The sequence below is a fragment of the Medicago sativa genome, chromosome 6 (assembly GCF_051527215.1).
Source record: "Medicago sativa cultivar Bolivia chromosome 6, Bolivia_mono, whole genome shotgun sequence".
Lineage (NCBI taxonomy): Eukaryota > Viridiplantae > Streptophyta > Magnoliopsida > Fabales > Fabaceae > Medicago > Medicago sativa.
The window spans coordinates 1591379-1612106 of NC_140754.1; the positions used below are offsets into that span (position 1 = coordinate 1591379).

The 20728-nt window shown below is 33.0% G+C and overlaps 4 protein-coding genes across 8 annotated transcripts; 1 reads left to right on the forward strand and 3 right to left on the reverse strand.

Moving 5' to 3' along the window:
• Positions 1–468: 468 nt before the first annotated feature.
• On the reverse strand, positions 469–1485 carry LOC146911915 (putative germin-like protein 2-1). Its single transcript, XM_085718313.1, has 2 exons — positions 1298–1485; positions 469–1128 (listed from the first exon to the last, which is right to left on the reverse strand). The coding sequence occupies exons 1-2, from the start codon at positions 1413–1415 to the stop codon at positions 584–586; spliced, it is 663 nt and encodes a 220-aa protein (XP_085574439.1). The 5' UTR covers positions 1416–1485; the 3' UTR covers positions 469–583.
• A 1006-nt stretch (positions 1486–2491) lies between these two features.
• On the reverse strand, positions 2492–7862 carry LOC146911916 (DEAD-box ATP-dependent RNA helicase 21-like). Of its 5 annotated transcripts, none has more exons than XR_015014895.1 (5): positions 7770–7862; positions 4744–6825; positions 3141–3225; positions 2897–2998; positions 2492–2796 (listed from the first exon to the last, which is right to left on the reverse strand). XR_015014895.1 is itself a non-coding variant. In XM_085718312.1 (3 exons), the coding sequence occupies exon 2, from the start codon at positions 6798–6800 to the stop codon at positions 4785–4787; it is 2016 nt and encodes a 671-aa protein (XP_085574438.1). In that variant the 5' UTR covers positions 6801–6825; positions 7770–7862; the 3' UTR covers positions 2492–2796; positions 4744–4784. The 5 variants fall into 5 exon arrangements, 2 of the variants coding, with proteins under 2 accessions (XP_085574438.1, XP_085574437.1); XR_015014897.1 differs by having other exon boundaries at positions 2617–2796; positions 2897–2923; XR_015014896.1 differs by lacking the exon at positions 2897–2998.
• A 2357-nt stretch (positions 7863–10219) lies between these two features.
• Positions 10220–11307, reverse strand: LOC146911917 (putative germin-like protein 2-1). The gene is made up of 2 exons (XM_085718315.1): positions 11112–11307; positions 10220–10935 (listed from the first exon to the last, which is right to left on the reverse strand). The coding sequence occupies exons 1-2, from the start codon at positions 11227–11229 to the stop codon at positions 10391–10393; spliced, it is 663 nt and encodes a 220-aa protein (XP_085574441.1). The 5' UTR covers positions 11230–11307; the 3' UTR covers positions 10220–10390.
• Positions 11308–13140: 1833 nt separating this feature from the next.
• LOC146911918 (putative germin-like protein 2-1) lies at positions 13141–14232 on the forward strand. Its single transcript, XM_085718314.1, has 2 exons — positions 13141–13322; positions 13516–14232. The coding sequence occupies exons 1-2, from the start codon at positions 13205–13207 to the stop codon at positions 14058–14060; spliced, it is 663 nt and encodes a 220-aa protein (XP_085574440.1). The 5' UTR covers positions 13141–13204; the 3' UTR covers positions 14061–14232.
• Positions 14233–20728: the final 6496 nt, after the last annotated feature.

Consider the following 20728-nt stretch of genomic DNA (forward strand, 5'->3'; position numbering starts at 1 on the left):
ATTTAAATTTTGAGGAGAATGGAGGAGAAAAAGTACTAGATGGGTATGACATATATCAATCACATACATTGATAAATATCATCTTCAAGCTTTCCCCGCTGTATCCTCTATGCTTTGTTTCATATTATGTCATATACGTTTTATCAAACTTATAGTTGAGATTAACCAAATTGTTGAATTTATGTGGTCAATAAACTTCAATTAAAGAGAAATGGTTGGAAAGAACTCAAGTTTAAATTTCGGTTAGAACACTTTTTTATAAGTTTAATCTTAGCTGAACTAATGACTTACTTTTGAAACATAGTAAATCATTAACAAAATAAAAACTAAAAACAATGTTTTTAAATTTTGTAGAGATTAAAACGAAAGAAAATATTTCACGAGAAGCACATACAAAATTCAGTTATCTTTTTTTTTTTTCCTTGACAAAAATAATCCAGTTATCTTAAATGATCGAATAAAAGTATATTGAACCAAAAAACAAATCATATTTTATTCAAATAATACAAACAATGATATAAGAGTAAGGTACATATCAATTGTATACTTTTAATTATAACTATCAACATGGTAGTATCATGCTCTAGTTGTTGTCCACCCAGAATTGTTTTTGAAGATTGTCCACTATGTTATTGTCCACTTGGAAAGCTTTGGTGAGAACTTCTGAAGAAATTTTTGGATTAGACCCAAATACAGCATTAGCAATAGTGATTACACCTGGATTTTGGCTGCTAAGTCCAGCAATGACAACTGCATTTCCATACCCAACATTCAATTGAAAGTGAATGAGGCCAATTGGAAACACAAAGACATCTCCTTTGTTGAGTACTTTTGTGATGAGACGGTTTTCTGGATTAGAAGTAACAAACCCAACATAAAGAGTACCCTCCAACACTATAAGAATCTCAGTGGCTCTAGGATGAGTATGTGGAGGATTTAGTCCCCTAGATGCGAAGTCAATGCGAGCAAGAGAGATACCTAAAGTGTTTAGTCCTAGTATCTCATTAACTGTAACCGGTGTCACTTTTGAACCAAGTGGATTTGATGTGTTTCCTTCTTTCACCGAGTAGAAGAAATCATTTGCTGTAGCAAGCTTTGGATCCTTGCAGAATTTGCCATTCACAAAAACTGCAAAACAAATTCATCATCTAATTAAATAATATGCTCTACTTATATATGTATGTATCAATGTTGTCTAGGTTGAACATATAAGACTTTTGTATCATAGTTCAACTGGTTCAACATATTGAACCAAACTAGTCAAAATAAATAAAGAAGTATTAAGAAGTATACATACCACCATTCTTGGTGTCATTGATAGCCACACAAAAGTCCTGTAAAGGGCTGGGATCAAAGGCAAAGGCACAAGATGCTAAAGCCAAGAAGGCTGTCACAAACAAGATTGAAGTCTTCATGTTTTTTTGGAACAATTCAATTTGTGTATTTTGCTTGTATATGGTTATGCAGGAATGAGATATTTCACAATGCAAATTTGGTGTCTATTTATAAGCAAGTGACATTGGATCAACTCTATAGTTTTACTTGCACAAGCCTATAAAGACCAAGTAAATCTTAATTAATCAAAGCAGCGTATAATTATTTTATTATTAGTTGTATATTAGATGAATTATTCTTTAGCAACTACATATATACTAATTCTTCTTTCCAAGATCAAATTGACTCACTCAAAAACACACACATATTTGTTAAATTTGTATGTTCACATTCTTTGGCTTGGTCTTGTATATTTGTTAGTAAAAATAAGTGCTAGCAATAAAATCATTAATGAACTCTTTTTCATTATTTAAATTCAATATTAGTTTCCTACGGCAAAACATACATGCTGCAGTTTTTTTTTTTTTTGTTCGTTTGATGTAGAATATATCATTTCATAACATCTATGTTTGATTAAGTTCCAATTTTTTTTTACTAATCAATAATTACTTGAACTAGTCTTGAGCACAATTAATGTTATTTTATTTCTAGTGGCCGATCTATTTTACTTACTTCTTTTGATTCTTTCTCATGAATGCGAAACTTCTCAACAGCTAAAAATATATACTGATGATGATATAGTCAATTGTGTGTGTATGCTTCTATAATTATCAACAAGGTCTTTATATTAAAAAGAAGGTGTATGTTTGACCTCTGTTGATGTTGACTGTGATCTTAGGTTAGATAGATACAAAGACAAGTTCTAACATGATTAAGTAGAGGATAATTTTTTTTCTTTGGTATAAGTAGAGAAGAAAATTTACTTGCAGATTAATTGAGAAATATTTAAAAATATCATATCAAAAAAGGAAATATAAGTTGGAAGGAGAAAATTAATTAAATGCCTTATGTTTAGTTTTACAGGAAACAAAACTATATAAGTGCCTTTCAAAATTAAGGTCCATGCATGGATAATTGAATTGCAAAATTATACGGTGATTGACTGATTTAAACACTTGCGTAAGGAATTTCTGCTTCTGCAAACTATACAACATGGTTGTGAAATTGTGTGCTTTTTCTCTTCATAGATATTGAGTGGAACAATCTTTGTACATATTTATGAAGAAATAAATTAACAAAATCATTCCCTTTTCAAGGTACTATTTTAGAACATCAAAGCGTGAGGGAAGAATCAGGTTCTATTTTAGAACATTGGTAGGGAAGACATCCCCTATTCCAAATCATATTCAAAGAACCGTATACTAATCAACCACATTGCTGCATTCAGATTTCAGACTCCTTACACCATGTTTATGGCCATCAAAACTGTAGAGTAGTGTTACCTCTTCGTTGTTTCATATCCTGCGCGAAACTCCAAAGTAAATTAATCAACAGAATTAAATATGATACAATTCAAAGACTAACAGTAACAAAATCATCAAAACCAGAAAAGTATTCTCACCTAGTCCGAACACACAATTTGTATTGCCTATAAAATTAAGAATGCTAGTTGATTAGTTTCCTAAGCCTCTATATCGAAGACTCTTACTGAGTTCTACCAACACTGAAATTGAACAAATTTTGGAAATTTATATTAGATAGGTAAATGCTAATGCAAGTGCTGGACATTGATCACCTAATTGCTTACTAGCAAGATATGTCAAATAAGAGCTAAAAACTACTTCAGCCTGCAAGAAATAACTCACATGATAAGATCACATGATACGGCGACTCAGAATGGTGGTGGATTCCTGGCTCTCTGCCATGGTCCTCCATCCTCAATTGATAACACTGAAAGGAACATTAGGGTGAATTATTATACCTCTTTTCTAGTACATTTTTAGGACTTACAATATAGAAGATAAGTACATGTTAGTTGATTAGTTACAGATAATTAGCTTACATAATAAATAAGACATAAGTAAAGAGTGAATAGAGCATTGCACAGAAGAAAGAACCCTGGAGGAAAATATTCTCTGCTATTTCCATTCGCATTAATTCTTTCAATAACATACATATTTCCGCGTTCTTATAACATACATATATCTCAGAATTTGACGCATAGGTGTGGCAAGTTAACAAACCAGGGTTTGAAGCAGTTGTTGCACAAATGTCTATCCCTTCAGAATTAGAATCTCTATGCAGTTCAAGGTAGGCACTGAAACTCAACATGTTGAAGTTCATGTTTCCTTGCCTTAAGATTTGATTAATTAATCATATAGCATTACTCTTATTCAGTTTCACAGTTGAAGCTTATAGGAAAATATGCCTTTTGACAGTTGACACGTCTAACGTTTTAGGATCTCTGCGGAGCTCAGGTAAAATCTTCGGTTTCTGAAGATTTATCTGCACAACACTATCTATTGCAGACACCGCTAATAGAAATAAGTTTGACCTGGAAAATATCTTATTGGCCTTATCATGTTACAGATATATGTGCTTCCCATGGTATATAGTAGAACTTGAATATTCAATTTTTAGTTTCATGAAGGAGCATTTAAATGTCCCCTGCACCATTCAAAGGCTTGCACCAGTGTTATAAATGAAAGCAAAAGAAATTTCATGTAATGTCACCTTCTCTTCATTGTTTTATCTCCTCAGTAGCCCACTTTTTATTTCTGTAGCTACATAATCTTCTTAAAGAGAACAATTATAAATTAACTATTCTGACATCTGCACAAAAACTGATATTTTTCTTATGCAGATGTCTCAACCCAGTACAGTATTGTGACTTGTCTTTTCAGACATTCAAACATAATTTAAAAACTTATAGTGACCTTACTGGCTCCTTATTCTTCTTGTCGTGGTTTAGACACAGAGTGTAATGCTTCATACGCACTTAATATGTATTATCAAACATTGGATCAACGTAAAGATGCATGTCAATTCAATGGTTTATCAGTTGTTACCAATATTGATCCTTCACATTCTCAAGGTAGACACATACTCACTTACATATAGATCTCAAAACACCACACACACACACACACGCATATAAGCAAAAAACAAAATCTATAAGCAGCAGCTATAAACATAAAAGACAAACATTAACCTAATAAGCGTTATATCAATATAAGCATAAAACAAAGATTAACACCAAACAACAATACCAATCAAAAGATTGTCATCTAAAACCATCAATTCTTGTTAGAAATATAATAAACAGGTAGCAATGGCAATAACAATAGCAATGGCAATGATATCAGGACAAAAGGAATGCCTTAATTGAATTTCATACAAGATCCTATATATAATCGCACATATTAGGCTCCTAAGCATCACTTGCAAAATGTTCATTGATATTATTACCTGCAATATGCATATATGCCTTTAAACCTCAAGAAAGTTCTCTAATGGGTAAAAATAGTGTCGTTTCGCCTAGGTGGTCTGTCGGGAATAGATCCTGGCTTGAATTTGGAAGCTTCATGCCTTGCCAATTCATGTGGAACAGGACTGTTACTCTGAATGAGCATCTGCTTAAGTTCATAAAAGACATCAGTGTCCTGAAGAGTCAGGAATGTTGTAGCCACACCCGTCTTTCCTGCACGGCCAGTACGCCCAATACGATGGGTGTACATTTCAATATTCCCAGGCATATCATAGTTGATAACATGAGCCACATCAGGAATGTCAATACCACGTCCAGCAACATCAGTTGCAACAAGCACATTATATCTCTTGGTCCTAAATCCTTCAAGACTAATCTCCCTTTGATCCTGTGATTTCCCACCGTGCAAAGTGGTCACGCGATACTTGTCCAAATTCTTAGCAAGAAAATCAGCGCTCTTCTTGGTGTTGACAAACACAATCGCAGTCTTGTCATTAAGCTCATTCAACAATTTCTGAAGCTTATAATTTTTCTCAGATTCCTTCATCATGATCACATGCTGACTGATCAAGTCAGTTGCTTTTCCAGCAGTACCTATAGTCACTACAACAGGGTTCCTCAAATACTTTCTAGCAAGCCTCTCCACAGCAGGAGGCATGGTTGCACTAAACATATAAGTAGTCCTATAAATCCTCTTCGCATCAAGCTCCTCATCTTCATTCTCCGGTTTGAGATTGCTCGAAGGCATAGCATCCAGCACACCCATAACCTGCGGCTCAAACCCCATATCAATCATTCGATCAGCCTCATCAAGAACAACATAATTACACTGATTAAGAACCGCATAGCGACGCTCCAAGCAATCAATCAAACGACCAGGAGTCGCAATCACAATTTCACAACCCTGTCTTATCTTAAACCCTTGCTCCTCAATAGACTGACCACCGACAATGGAAACAACTTTAATCCCCATATACTGAGCAAATTTAACTGTCTCATCCTCAATCTGCTGAGCAAGCTCACGAGTCGGCGCCATAACAACAGCATAAGGACCCTCAGCTTCATTCTCCTCACTAATAGGCGGCAGCCTAGAGATATAACTCAACATAGGCAGCACAAACGCAGCAGTCTTCCCAGAACCCGTCTCAGCAACACCGATAACATCGCGCTGCTGAAGTCCAAGCGGAATAGCAGCCATCTGAATGGGAGAAGGGGTTTTATAACCAGCCTTCTCCACAGCCTTCAAAATCTCTTGACTCAACTTACTCTCAACCCAACTCCTCATAGGCCTTGGAATCTTTGAACCCTTATACGAAATATTATAATCTTCCCTAAAAATACGCCAATCCCTCTCTGTCATTTCCTCGAGCTTCTTCTCACTCCAATGACGATCAACCCTCATATCAAAAGCATCATACGCATCAGCAGCCTCCTCTTTCCGCCTCTGAGCATCAGCCTCCTCAGGCTTCTCCTCCACACCATCCTTCTTCCTAATCTGATCCCTCATCTCTTTCTCCTGCTTCACCGCATGCTTCTTCTGCTCACGACGATCCATTCCAGCCCAAAACCCTCGTCCAAAAAGAAGCTGAGCCTCATGACGGTTTTCATAAAGAACATTCCTATCACGTGAAGTATCTTCAGTATTTTCCCAATCGAACGAATATCGAAATTTCTCACTAGGTTTAATAACCCTTTTTTTAGGTTTTTTTGAACCAAGGTATTGTTCCTTAATCGATTCAAGATCCTTTTCACGTTCTTGTTCCGCTAGCTTCTCCAATCGAGCACGTTTACGATCTTTACTCTCTTCTTCACGCTCTCTATCGCGGTTTCTTCGTTCCCAATCTCTGTTATCTCTGTCTCTTTCCCTATCACGTTCTCTGTAACTGCGGCGGTCAGAATCAGAGGGTTTGGGATCGGAGGGGCGGAGGAGAAGTTCTTGTTTGTGACCGGTGGCGACTTGATTGTGGCGGCGTTCCAGTGCTGCTTGTTCACGCTGGGCTTTAGTGAGGAAAACTGGTTTGGGGATGGCGGGTTTCATGGTGGCCACCAACTAACAGCACACACTGCAATATCAAGAAATACGAATCAATACAACCACAAATAATTTCAATAAACAAATCAAAACATTGTCTTCGTTAAAAAAATAACCACCATAATCAACAAACCCAATTGAGTCTAACAAACTAATTAGGAAAAGTATGAATACACTAAAAATAACCTTCTTTATCAACAAAGCATGTGCATAAAACTAAAAAATTCTTCTTAACACTAACCCAATCTCCACTACAATAACCATGTAAATAAAACTCAATCTCTTTTGCAATCTCTTCTCACCAATGGAAGAGGAAAAAAAAAACAAAGAACTCGCCTATAGTAAAACAAAATCATATTATTCTACATTAATCTACAAGGAAGTGTTATAATCTAAAGTAGTTTCTACATTATTCCAGTTCTGTTATAGATTATGTCATAATTTGGTTGTTTTAATCCCACTTGAAGACACATTGTTAGAACAAAGAATCCAAACATGTTTGTACTACCTCTTTATTTTTGACTGGAAATCATCTCATTCATTGCAATTGAGAAAATCAGAATGAACAATAGGCGATACAGGTTTGGGACATTTCTACCAAATTTCTAAAATTCCTACTAGGCCAAATTTCTAAATTTCTAAACTTGTTTTCAGCTTATTTTGATAAGTTGTTATGAAAAGAGCTTATAGCTTATACAAAAACAATTTAACTTAATTTTATCCTATGCTATAACAATAGCTTATACATAAGTAGCAAATAAGATTTTTTCATGGTTAAAAACTACTTTGGAGAGGTTATCAAAACAAGATAAAAAACAACTTATGGACATGTTATAAGCTGCTTCCCATAATCGATTTTTAAACACGTGAGCTTTAAGCAGAACTTATAAGCAGAACTTATAAGCATAAGCATAAGAAATAGAAATCGAAAATTCTAATACAAAAAAGAACAAAACCACAGAGGAATGAGCATACCTGTGATTGTGGTGGTCGCGGCAAAGGGTTGCTACTCTGAATTGCGATTTTGGCAAGAGAGGAAGTGCAACTGGTTATTGTTTATTTTTGGCCAAGTAGATTTTTGGTGTTGAGAAAAATATAGGATTAGTTTAAGGCCGTTTATTATCGATTAAAATAAAAGTGATTTTAACATGAAATATTTTAGAAATTTAATTAAAAATTAGAATCTATTTTGTGTTTGTTTATTTTGATAAAAAAATCTATTTTGTGTTATAATTATTAATTAGACTATATCTATTCCAAATCAAAAAATAAAAATTAAATAGAAAAAATACACCAATCGAAAAGATCCATAGGATTCATTATAGATACAAGAAGTATTTTTGTATTATGTATTTTATTCGGCACAATCCTTTTAGTAAAAGATTGGGCCCAGTTTAATTGAAATTAATAGGACGAATGATAATTACTGGATTAAATAGTATCCATTGCTGGGAATTCAAATTTGATCTCCTTCCAGACTTCACAAGCAGCAGCTAATTCAGGACTCCATTTGGTAGCTTCAAGGATAATTTCATTACCCTCACGAGCAAGATCACGTCCTTCATTACGAGCTTGTACACATGCTTCCAGAGCTACTCGATTCGCTACGGCACTAGGTGCATTTCCCCAAGGGTGTCCTAAAGTTCCTCCACCGAATTGAAGTACAGAATCATCTCCAAATATCTCGGTCAGAGCAGGCATATGCCAAACATGAATACCACCTGAAACAACAGGCAGAACACCAGGTAAAGAAACCCAATCCTGAGTGAAAAAAATACTGCGACTTCTATCTTTTTCAACAAAATCATCACGTAGCAAATCAACAAAACCTAAAGTAATATCCCTTTCTCCTTCCAGTTTACCTACTACAGTATCAGCGTGAATATGATCTCCACCTGACATACGTAACACTTTAGCTAATACACGAAAGTGCATACCATGATTTTTCTGTCTATCAATAATTGCATGCATTGCACGGTGGATATGAAGAAGTAGACCATTATCGCGACAATAAAAATAGAAATTAAATAGATATAGTTTAAAAAAAACTCTTTTTTAAACAAATAATTTAGTTTGTTTGGATACAAATATATAAAAGCGATTTTTTTTGTTACAAAATTAATTCAGAGCCCGTTTATTATAGCTTTTTTTAGGAAAAAATCACTTTTTTTTAATAAAATAATCACTTTTAAGAATATTGCATTCGTTTGTTACAGATTTTTAAAAAAATCAGAATCTAAAAAAATCTAAAAACAGCTTCAAATGAGAAGCCGTTGAGAGCAGCTTCTAAAAAAATAGATTTTTTTTAGAGGAGAGAGAAAATATGGATCTAAAAATTGAACTAATTTTGTAACAAAAAAATTGCTTTTATATAGCTGTATCCAAACAAACTAAATTATTAAAAAGTGATTTTTACACCGCTAAACAAACGCAAAATAGATTCTGATTTTTCAAAAAATCTCTAAAAAATAATCTCTAAATTATTTTATGTCAAAATCATTTTTATTTTAATCCGTAACAAACGGGCCCTCAATCTTTTAATTTTAAACCATATTTCTCTCTCCTCTAAAAAAATATATTTTTTTAGAAGCTATTTGAAGCTGTTTTTAAATTTTAAATTTTAAAAAAAAAACTGTAACAAACGGATGCAACGCTCTTAAAAGTGATTATTTTATTAAAAAAATTGATTTTTTCCTTAAAAAAATTATCACAAACGGGCTCTTAATGTGTTTATTTAAATTTTTTAAGTTTCAAATAGGACTTTAAAATGGTAATGATGCATTAAATTAACAACTTAAATGACTTATTTAAAACTTAAAAACATAGAGGATCAATTCGGTATTTTTGTCAAACTTAAAGGACCAAACCTTTTCTATTCGGTATTACAGGGAATTTTTTAATTTAAATTATGCCACCTAAGGTTCTAGAAGGGTGGTATCGCTAGATATGGTTGTTCACCATAAGAGCTCATCTTCAAAGATAAACTTACTTGATCACAAACATAAATATGAGTTACTTAGACACACATACAAAAGTATTGAAGAGAAAAGATTGAAATAATATATTTTTTGAAATAATTAAATGATGGATATTTGAAAAATGACAATTGACATTAACTTAATTTAAAGAAATTTCACACCAGTACCAAAAATTTAAAACCGCGATAAGTTGTATGAATTCAAATTTGCCATATATGAATTCAAATTTCCTACAATCACCAATTGTACACATTCACTACTCCTTATGAAATAAGTTGAATTTTCAATAGTGAGAAATTCTTCCTTTATCAAGTATGTTGCAAATGCTACTATTCAAATTATATTATATTAAATCTTGTCAAAAAAAAAAACTTATATTATATTAAATAATAAATACATGATCAAAAACTTAAATAATAAATAATAGGTCGCTGCAAGTAGCCTATAGAAAATAAACATTTTTATTCAAATGATTCAAATAAGAAATATAAGATACATCCAACCTTACATTTAATTTTATTCTAGTCTTCTAGTAAATATAACAATATCACAAGGTAAATGAAAAAACAAATTTAACAATAAATTTAGTGGTTCAAGCACATATCACAACCTGCAATTCTAGTTGTTGTCCACCCAAAATTGTTTTTGAAGATTGTTCACTATTTTATTATCCACTTGAAAAGCTTTGGTGAGAACTTCTGAAGAGATCTTTGGATTAGACCCAAATACAGCATTAGCAATAGTAATAACACCTGGATTTTGGCTGCTAAGTCCAGCAATGGCAACCGCATTTCCATACCCAACATTCAATTGGAAGTGAATGAGACCAATTGGAAACACAAAAACATCTCCTTTGTTGAGTACTTTTGTGATGAGACGGTTTTCTGGATTAGAAGTAACAAACCCGACATAGAGAGTACCCTCCAACACTATAAGAATCTCAGTAGCTCTAGGGTGAGTATGTGGAGGATTTAGTCCCCTAGCAGCGAAGTCAATACGAGCAAGAGATATACCTAGAGTGTTTAGTCCTAGTATCTCATTAACAGTAACCGGTGTCACTTTTGAACCAAGTGGATTTGATGTATTTCCTTCTTTCACTGAGTAGAAGAAATCGTTTGCTGTAGCAAGCTTTGGATCCTTGCAGAATTTGCCATTCACAAAAACTGCAAAACAAATTCATCATGTAATTAAATAACATGCTCTACTTATATATGTATATATCAGTGTTGTTAGACATGAAATCACCCGTGAAACTTTTGTATCATAGTTCAATTGGTTCAACATGTTGACCAAACGAGTCAAAATAAATAAATGAAGAAGTATTAAAAAGTATACATACCACCGGTCTTGGTGTCATTGATTGCCACACAAAAGTCTTGTAGAGGGCTAGGATCAAATGCAAAGGCACAAGATGCCAATGCTAAGAAGGCTGTGAAAAACAAGTAAATACTCTTCATATTGTTCTCTAGTTAGGTAGATGTATTATTTAGCAACTCTTGTATATATTTACTTTGTATATGTTTATGAGGGATGAGATTTTGGAGATATATAGAGAGAGGCTATTTATAGGTATTATAGACATTGAAGTAGTCCATATTTTTACTTATAAAATACATTTAAAGACCTGGTAAAAAAAGTCGTAGTTAATTAAGTTGTTGATTAGTGAGACACTTGTGTTCAATTAATCTTTTAACAACTGCAGGCTACTTGTTCTTCTTCATTTTTCATGATTAACTTGTCACACACGTTATCTGTTGAATTTGTATGATTCAATCAATTGATTTATGTTGTCAATTAAAGAGAGGACTAATTGAAGATTAAGATTGTTAATATTTGAGGCTGAATCTGTCTATTTTATGCTCTTACTAAAAATAAAACATAAGGGGTTTTTTGTCCATGATGGTGTAGCAAGTTAAAGTTGTATTGGAGGTTTTTTTTTAACAAGCAAAAATGGAATATATTAACACCAAAGAAGAATCATTTTTAACAAAAAAGACCTCAAGAGTTTACAACACAAATAGATGACAAAACACTCTAAAAAAGAATTAGCCGATACACAAACAAGCAAAAGGGTTCGACAACCAAATATGAAAGCTTAAACTAAAATTAATATGAGTAGCCTTCATCCATCAAAAAGAGTGAAGCTTAACTAACAACTGAATGTTACTTTCCTTGTTTTTGAATAGTCTGTTATTTCTCTCATTCCACATAACTCAAGCACATGATAGCCAAACAAGTTGCAAAAAGGAGCGGCGTGCTCGCGCCCCACCGGAGGAATACACAAACTAGACAAAGTGGTAAATAGATGACATTATTTTTTTAGCGGAACAGTTGTTAAATGACATTATTCGTCTATGCAGATGTGGTAAGAATTTGATTATGTAACTTTAAGAAACAAAATTCAAATTTGATCCGAAACAATTCTAAAATGATTATTAATGTCCTTTTAATTAATTATAGTTTTCTCCTTTCAACTTATACTTATGATATTTTTAAATTTTTCTGAATTAATCTTCAAATAAATTTTATCCTCTACTCAATCATATTAAAACTTGTCTTTGTATCTAACTGCTAACTTAACATCATATTATTCAACTTCAACAGAGGTCAAACATAGACCTTGTTGATAATTATAGAAGCATACACACACAATTGACTATATCATCATCAGTATATATTTTTAGCTTTTGAGAAGTTTCACATTCATGAGAAAGAATCAAAAGAAGTAAGTAAAATAGATCGGCCACTGGAAATAAAATAACATTAATTGTGCTCAAGACTAGTTCAAGCATAATTATTAATTAGTAAAAAAAATGGAACTTAATCAAACATAGATGTTATGAAATGACATATTCTACATCAAACTAATGATCCCACAGTCCAAGTGTTTGCCATCTAAATCTGCAGCATGTATGGTAATTGGTAAATATATATATTGCACTTGTTGTTCTTAATTTCCATTATGTAATTTCTTTTTAAATGTTAATAATACACTAAATTCATGTGGTGCACACATAAATTAATAAGACTCGATTGAATTTAAATAATGAAAAAGAGTTCATTAAAGATTTTATTGCTAGCAATTGTCTTTACTAACAAATATACGACCATGCCAAAGAATGGGAACATAAAAATTTAACAAATATGTGTGTTTTTGAGTGAGTCAATTTGATCTTGGAAAAAAGAATTAGTATATATGTAGTTGCTAAAGAATAATTCATCTAATATACAACTAATAATAAAATAATTATACGCTGCTTTGATCAATTAAGATTTACTTGGTCTTTATAGGCTTTGTGCAAGTAAATTAACTATAGACTTGATCAATGTCACTTGCTTATAAATAGACATTATGTTTGCATTGTGAAATATATCACCCTTGCATAAACATATACAAGCAAATTACACAAATAAAATTTCTAAAAAAAAAACATGAAGACTTCAATCTTGTTTGTGACAGCCTTCTTGGCTTTAGCATCATGTGCCTTTGCCTTTGATCCCAGTCCTCTACAAGACTTTTGTGTGGCTATCAATGACACCAAGAATGGTGGTATGTATACTTTTTCATGCTTATTTATTTATTTATTTATTTATTCATCTTTACTCGTTTGGTTCCACCCGTTAAACTGATTGAACTATGATACAAAAGTCTCACGGGTTCAACCTCACGTCCAACAACATTGATATATATACATACATAAGTAGAGCATATTATTTAATTAGATGATGAATTTGTTTTGCAGTTTTTGTGAATGGCAAATTCTGCAAGGATCCAAAGCTTGCTACAGCAAATGATTTCTTCTACTCGGTGAAAGAAGGAAACGCATCAAATCCACTTGGTTCAAAAGTGACACCGGTTACCGTTAATGAGATACTAGGACTAAACACTTTAGGTATTTCTCTTGCTCGCATTGACTTCGCTGCTAGGGGACTAAATCCTCCACATACTCACCCTAGAGCCACTGAGATTCTTATCGTGTTGGAGGGTACTCTTTATGTTGGGTTTGTTACTTCTAATCCAGAAAACCGTCTCATCACAAAAGTACTCAACAAAGGAGATGTCTTTGTGTTTCCAATTGGCCTCATTCACTTTCAATTGAATGTTGGGTATGGAAATGCAGTTGTCATTGCTGGACTTAGCAGCCAAAATCCAGGTGTTATTACTATTGCTAATGCTGTATTTGGGTCTAATCCTAAAATCTCTTCAGAAGTTCTCACCAAAGCTTTTCAAGTGGATAAAAATATAGTGGACAATCTTCAAAAACAATTCTGGGTGGACAACAACTAGAGAATTGCAGGTTGTGATATGTGCTTGAATCACTAAATTTATTGCTAAATTTGTTTTTTCTTTTACCTTGCGATATTGTTATATTTACTAGAAGACTAGAATAAAATAAAATGTAAGGTTGGATTCTTGTATTCTTATTTGACTCATTTGAATAAAAAACGTTTATTTTCTATAGGCTACTTGTAGCAACCTATTATTTATTGTTTAAGTTTTTGATTAAGTATTTATATTTAATATAATATATATTGTATAATAGCATTTGTAACTTACTTTTGATAGGGAAGAATTTCTCACTATAGCTCCTTGAAAATACAACTTAGTTGATAAGGAGTGAATGTGTGCAATTGATGGTCGTAGGAAATTTGAATTCATATATGACTGTTTTGAAAATTAATTATAACATTAGAGGTACTTTGGATATTTTATCAATTAAATAGTGTAGTTTACTTAAACTTATTGCGTTTTTATACTTGTAGGGCTGGTGTGAAATTGCTAACATTATAAATAAAAAATGAAAATTTTGTTATGATTTGTTGGAACACTAGTTAATTCTAGTGAAGAAAATTGGAAAGAGAAACACTATGAAAAAACTAGTGTGTGGGTGTGACTTAAAAATGTCCCACATTGAAGGGTCACCCCAACTAGTAAGTGTTTATATACGGGAAAAGTGACCTCCAAGGGTGTGCCCTTGGGGTACCCAATTTTGTGAACGGGTGAACGCTTACAAAATATATATATCGTGGGTTAAAGAATAAAAAATGATATATATATATTTTGTCACTTGAAAATGTTAAATTAATTAATTAATTAATTTAATCATTATCCGTAAGCGCTATGCGTAACAAATAAATTTGTTACGATCCGACCCGATCCAAAACGCGTATCCAGAAACTTCCGGATATATCCAATTAAGAAACAAAACGCGTTTGCTTAAGGATTAAGCAGACTTAATCCCCAAGTCACTCGTTTTTTGTTACAAACTCTCCCTATAAAAGGAGAGCTCGCCCCATTTGATTCTTCACACCGAAAATTCACAGTTGATGCTTCCTGTGTTTTTTCCTCTCTTCTCCCTCCGACTTGTTTTTAACAAGTTTCTTCTGCTTCTACTCCTTTCTGTCCCTTCGGTATTAAGAGTGTTCTTAAGACCATAGTCCCTTGGTCTTAAGTTCATAGTCCCTTCGATAATATATGATTCTTCGGAATATAGAGTACTATTAAGATCATATTAAAGAATGATCTTAACAGTATATATATATATATATATATATATATATATATATATATATATATTATTTTAAAGAGAAATGGTGGTATCACCATATTTGAGTGGTCGTAGTGCCATATTCATGTTTTGGAGAAGTTAGAATGGTGGTAACACCATATTTGAGTGGTCTCAGCACCATAATAGAATGGTAATAATACCATATTAATTTGAACGGTTTCGAATAGAGCGGTTACGTACCGTATCGAGTGGCTTCGATCAAACGATTGAGCCATATTTTGAGGGTGTAATTCTCGAACGATTTTTCTACAGTGCAGTAGTTAATCGAACAGTTGTAGCTGGGCTTGTTTTATCCTGGAGGCGGCGTGGTTAATAGTCTACCTTGCACAACTTTGGGTAGTGCCACGAAACGTCTTAAAGAGAGCGACCTGGTCGTGACTCAACCTAGTAACAACTTCGGTAGATGATAGAAATTTGGAAATTCAAATTTAACAGTTTGGAAATCCAAAAACAACAATTTTAAGACGTTTCTATATGCTATGTCTACCGAAGAAGTTACATATTGAGGTTAAGTTGTCCCTAAATACATCAAGGATAAATCAAGCTATAGATTTACATCTTTCGAATGAAACGATGAAGTGATTGTTGTTTCAATCAACAACACTAAAAATTTATTTGATGAAAACAATAATTTGTTACAAAACAAATTATTAGTTACTAAGAATTTATTTGATGAAAACAATAATTTGTTACAAAACAAATTATTTGTTACAGAACCAAACAAGTATAGTTTGTTACAAAACATAAAAAATTGTTTGGAGCGGAAAATAACTGTTATTTTGTTATGCTGAATTCTAAAAGTGTTTTTTTTTTTTTTAAAAAAAAAAACATTGATATCACGTACTGGTTTTCAAATCTTTAACAAGAATTGATAAACATATGCATCGATCGTTTTACATAATCCAAACTTGTAAATATGCAATAAGGAAAATAAATGGAATTGTGATATTCTATTTATGTTTAAGAAAGAATCTGAATTTCAGATTTCTATTGAATAAGACTGAGTTGACTCAGACTTAAAGAGAGACTTGTGTACCATACACTCTTGTGAAAAAGATTGCACTTTGATGGTATGTTAAAAAATTAAATTCTCCTTCTATGTTATTAGTTGTGTGATTTTAATATTTGACATATCAAAATTGATCACGAACAAGTGTTTAAATTTTAAAACTTGAGTAACTTGGACTTAATTCCAAAGTTATATAATTAAACAATTTTATTTATTGCAGTCAAGATGTATGAATCAAAAGTTCATATAAATTAGAATTTAGAGGATATGAATCTCTAAACATAATGATATGTGTTAATTTGATGACACATAAAATAGAAATGATAAAATAATATTTTTATCATATTTATTGATGACTGTGAACTTTGGAAAAATAAAATTGATATGCTTGAATGTTCAATTTTTTTATAACAAAAATTGAAATTTATAGAGTACCCAAGTCTAAAGACAAAAATTCTAATTAAGAATTTTTTGAAGAAAAGACAATCCAACTTGTCTTATTTCTTGAACTTGGGATTGTCTGGACTATATTTAGATCCTGGACCCCAAGAGAGTTGAACTCACTAGTAGAGCCTATGAATATGTATTCATCAGGTATGCGATAAATAACGAAACATATAGGTTTTATGACCTAAATGTTAAAGTGATCATAGAATTTAAAAGATGTCGAATTCTATGTAAATATATACCCCTTTAACTAAAGAATAGTGGGGGCACTAGTGGGGGCTCTAATGGGAGCACGACATTAGTGGGGGCAAATTAAATTTCCCTTTTAAAAATTAAGAACTAGTGGGGGCAATAAATCTGATCACATTCATGTTATCAGAAATAGTTATGAAACAGTTATGAAAACATCGTACGAGATGTTATAGAACCTCAAGGAGGTAAGAAAGCTAAAATTGCTAAAGAGTATGAACTTGATTTATGCAATGGAAGAAGATCCATTAAGCCTTAAAAAGCTATATCCTTAATGGATGCTGAATTATGGCAAGAAACAATAAACGATGAAATGGATTTTCTAGAGTCTAACAAAACATGAAACTTAGTTGACTTGTCTCATAGTTGCAAAACCAATCGGTTGTATTTGGATTTTTGAAAAGAAAAAAAAAAGGAACTAAAACCTGATGGTACGGTTGATGAATACAAGGCTTTCCTTGTAGTCAAAGGTTTTAGACAAAGAGAAAAATATAGACTTCTTCGACATTCATTCACCAGTCACGAAAATCATATCCATAAGAGTACTAGTCCCTTTAGCCGCCATTTATAACTCGATAGTACTCCAAATGGATGTGAAAGTTGTCTTTTTATGGTGAACTAGAAGAACAAGTCTATATGGAACAACCTGAAAATTTTTGCAATTCATGGACAAGAAAACAAGGTCTGTAAGTTAGATAATTATTTGAATGGTCTAAAATAAACTCCTGAGGAATGACATGAAAAATTGACATTCTAATGTTATCGAATGAGTATAAAGTGAATGAAAGTGACAAATAATATTTGCACGATCATATGTCTCTATGAAAACGACTTGCTCATATTTGATTTAAAGATTCATGTTATGAATTATGTGAAATCATTGTTTATCAACAACATTGATAAGAAATACCTAAACAAAAAAAATTGAAGTAATTCTTGGTTTCAAGATTACTAGATCATAAAAGATAACTTATTTGATAAATCTCACAAAGTTGAGAAGATCTTAAAGAAATGTAATTATTTCACCATAAACTTGCAATCACATATTATGATCCAAGTATAAGAACACTTGAGATGGAATTAGAAAAACAGAATATACGAGCATCATTGGCAGCACTTAGGTATGCCACTGAATGTATTAGATCCGACATTGTCGATGTCGTGAAACTCTTGTGCAAGTTTACTAGTAGACGGATGAGAAGCATTGCCATGCTATAGAAAGAGTCATGAGGTGCCTTAAGAAGAATATGACTCTAAGATTACTTCACTAGGAGTAACATATTGTACTTAAATGGTACAAGATATAAAATAGAACATCTTTCAGATGAATATTTAGCGACTAGTGTTTGCACATTGAGCATCACTAGAGGAGTTGTTTGTTAAAACAAATGATATTGACTCAGTCCACTATGGAATGAATCTGAGATGAGAACACTAGAGAAAACTAGTGAAGAAGCAAGTTGGCTAAGATCCTTGCTAGCTGAAATCCCTTTATGGGAGAAACCGTTATCAGCTGTGTTAATTCATTGTGATAGTACCGCGGCTATTGCAAAGATTAAGAATCGTTATTACAATGGTAAGAGACGACAGATAAGGCGAAAACATAGCACGATTAGAGAGTGTATCTCTAAATGGAGCGGTTAGAGTTGATTTTGTACGTACGAATGAAAACTTAGCTGATCCTTTGACGAAAGGACTTAATAGAGAGAAAGTCCAAGAAACATCCAGTAGGATGGGACTAATGCCTATAGCCCACAAGTGATGGTAACCCGACCTACATGACTGGAGATCCCAAGAAATAGGTTCAATGGGTAAAAACAAGTCATGAAGTGGTAGAACATGCTATGAGAGAAAGAATATAGAAAGCATGATCCTGCAGCGAAAGAAGGATGAGGTAATAGTAACTCTTAATGAGATCTATACTCTATGTTGAGTGGGGTACACAGCTACAGGAGTACCCTTGATAGACTCACCTATACGAATGTGGAACTTAGGCCAGTCCTATGGAATTTCAAGGCAGAATTCCTAGAGCATTCGTTAAAACCGGGATACACGTGCAGGGCCTTAAAACGCACGGGCTTTTAGAATACACCTACGAAAAGGTTTGTGTGTGGATTCTATGTCTGAGATAGAGTTCAATGCTGGAAGCAACTCTTGTTAAATCAGAATACCTTCCACTATGCAAAGGTTCAAGTTGTTGGCGACACCTTTGTATATTAGCAAATCTTATGGAAACGTTTTACGTTATTTCTCGAAACCATTTTGAAGTCAAGTGGGGGATTGTTGGAACACTAGTTAATTCTAGTGAAGAAAATTGGAAAGAGAAACACTATGAAAAAACTAGTGTGTGGGTGTGACTTAAAAATGTCCCACATTGAAGGGTCACCCCAACTAGTAAGTGTTTATATACGGGAAAAGTGACCTCCAAGGGTGTGCCCTTGGGGTACCCAATTTTGTGAACGGGTGAACGCTTACAAAATATATATATCGTGGGTTAAAGAATAAAAAATGATATATATATATTTTGTCACTTGAAAATGTTAAATTAATTAATTAATTAATTTAATCATTATCCGTAAGCGCTATGCGTAACAAATAAATTTGTTACGATCCGACCCGATCCAAAACGCGTATCCAGAAACTTCCGGATATATCCAATTAAGAAACAAAACGCGTTTGCTTAAGGATTAAGCAGACTTAATCCCCAAGTCACTCGTTTTTTGTTACAAACTCTCCCTATAAAAGGAGAGCTCGCCCCATTTGATTCTTCACACCGAAAATTCACAGTTGATGCTTCCTGTGTTTTTTCCTCTCTTCTCCCTCCGACTTGTTTTTAACAAGTTTCTTCTGCTTCTACTCCTTTCTGTCCCTTCGGTATTAAGAGTGTTCTTAAGACCATAGTCCCTTGGTCTTAAGTTCATAGTCCCTTCGATAATATATGATTCTTCGGAATATAGAGTACTATTAAGATCATATTAAAGAATAATCTTAACAGTATATATATATATATATATATTATTTTAAAGAGAAATGGTGGTATCACCATATTTGAGTGGTCGTAGTGCCATATTCATGTTTTGGAGAAGTTAGAATGGTGGTAACACCATATTTGAGTGGTCTCAGCACCATAATAGAATGGTAATAATACCATATTAATTTGAACGGTTTCGAATAGAGCGGTTACGTACCGTATCGAGTGGCTTCGATCAAACGATTGAGCCATATTTTGAGGGTGTAATTCTCGAACGATTTTTCTACAGTGCAGTAGTTAATCGAACAGTTGTAGCTGGGCTTGTTTTATCCTGGAGGCGGCGTGGTTGATAGTCTACCTTGCACAACTTTGGGTAGTGCCACGAAACGTCTTAAAGAGAGCGACCTGGTCGTGACTCAACCTAGTAACAACTTCGGTAGATGATAGAAATTTGGAAATTCAAATTTAACAGTTTGGAAATCCAAAAACAACATGATTCAATTCCATATCTCAAAGTTTACTACATTCAGGGGTAGTTCGATTTTAATATGTTCGATAATATGGAAGTGTTGTTTGTGCGATAAGAAAGTTTTGTGTTCAACTTTTCCTCTAATAAAAATAATAATCAACTATCCACATATTCTCTCTTAACTTGTGAAATCTCAAAATTGTTAGGCAGAACGTCGTGATTAGAGGTTAGAATTCTGATC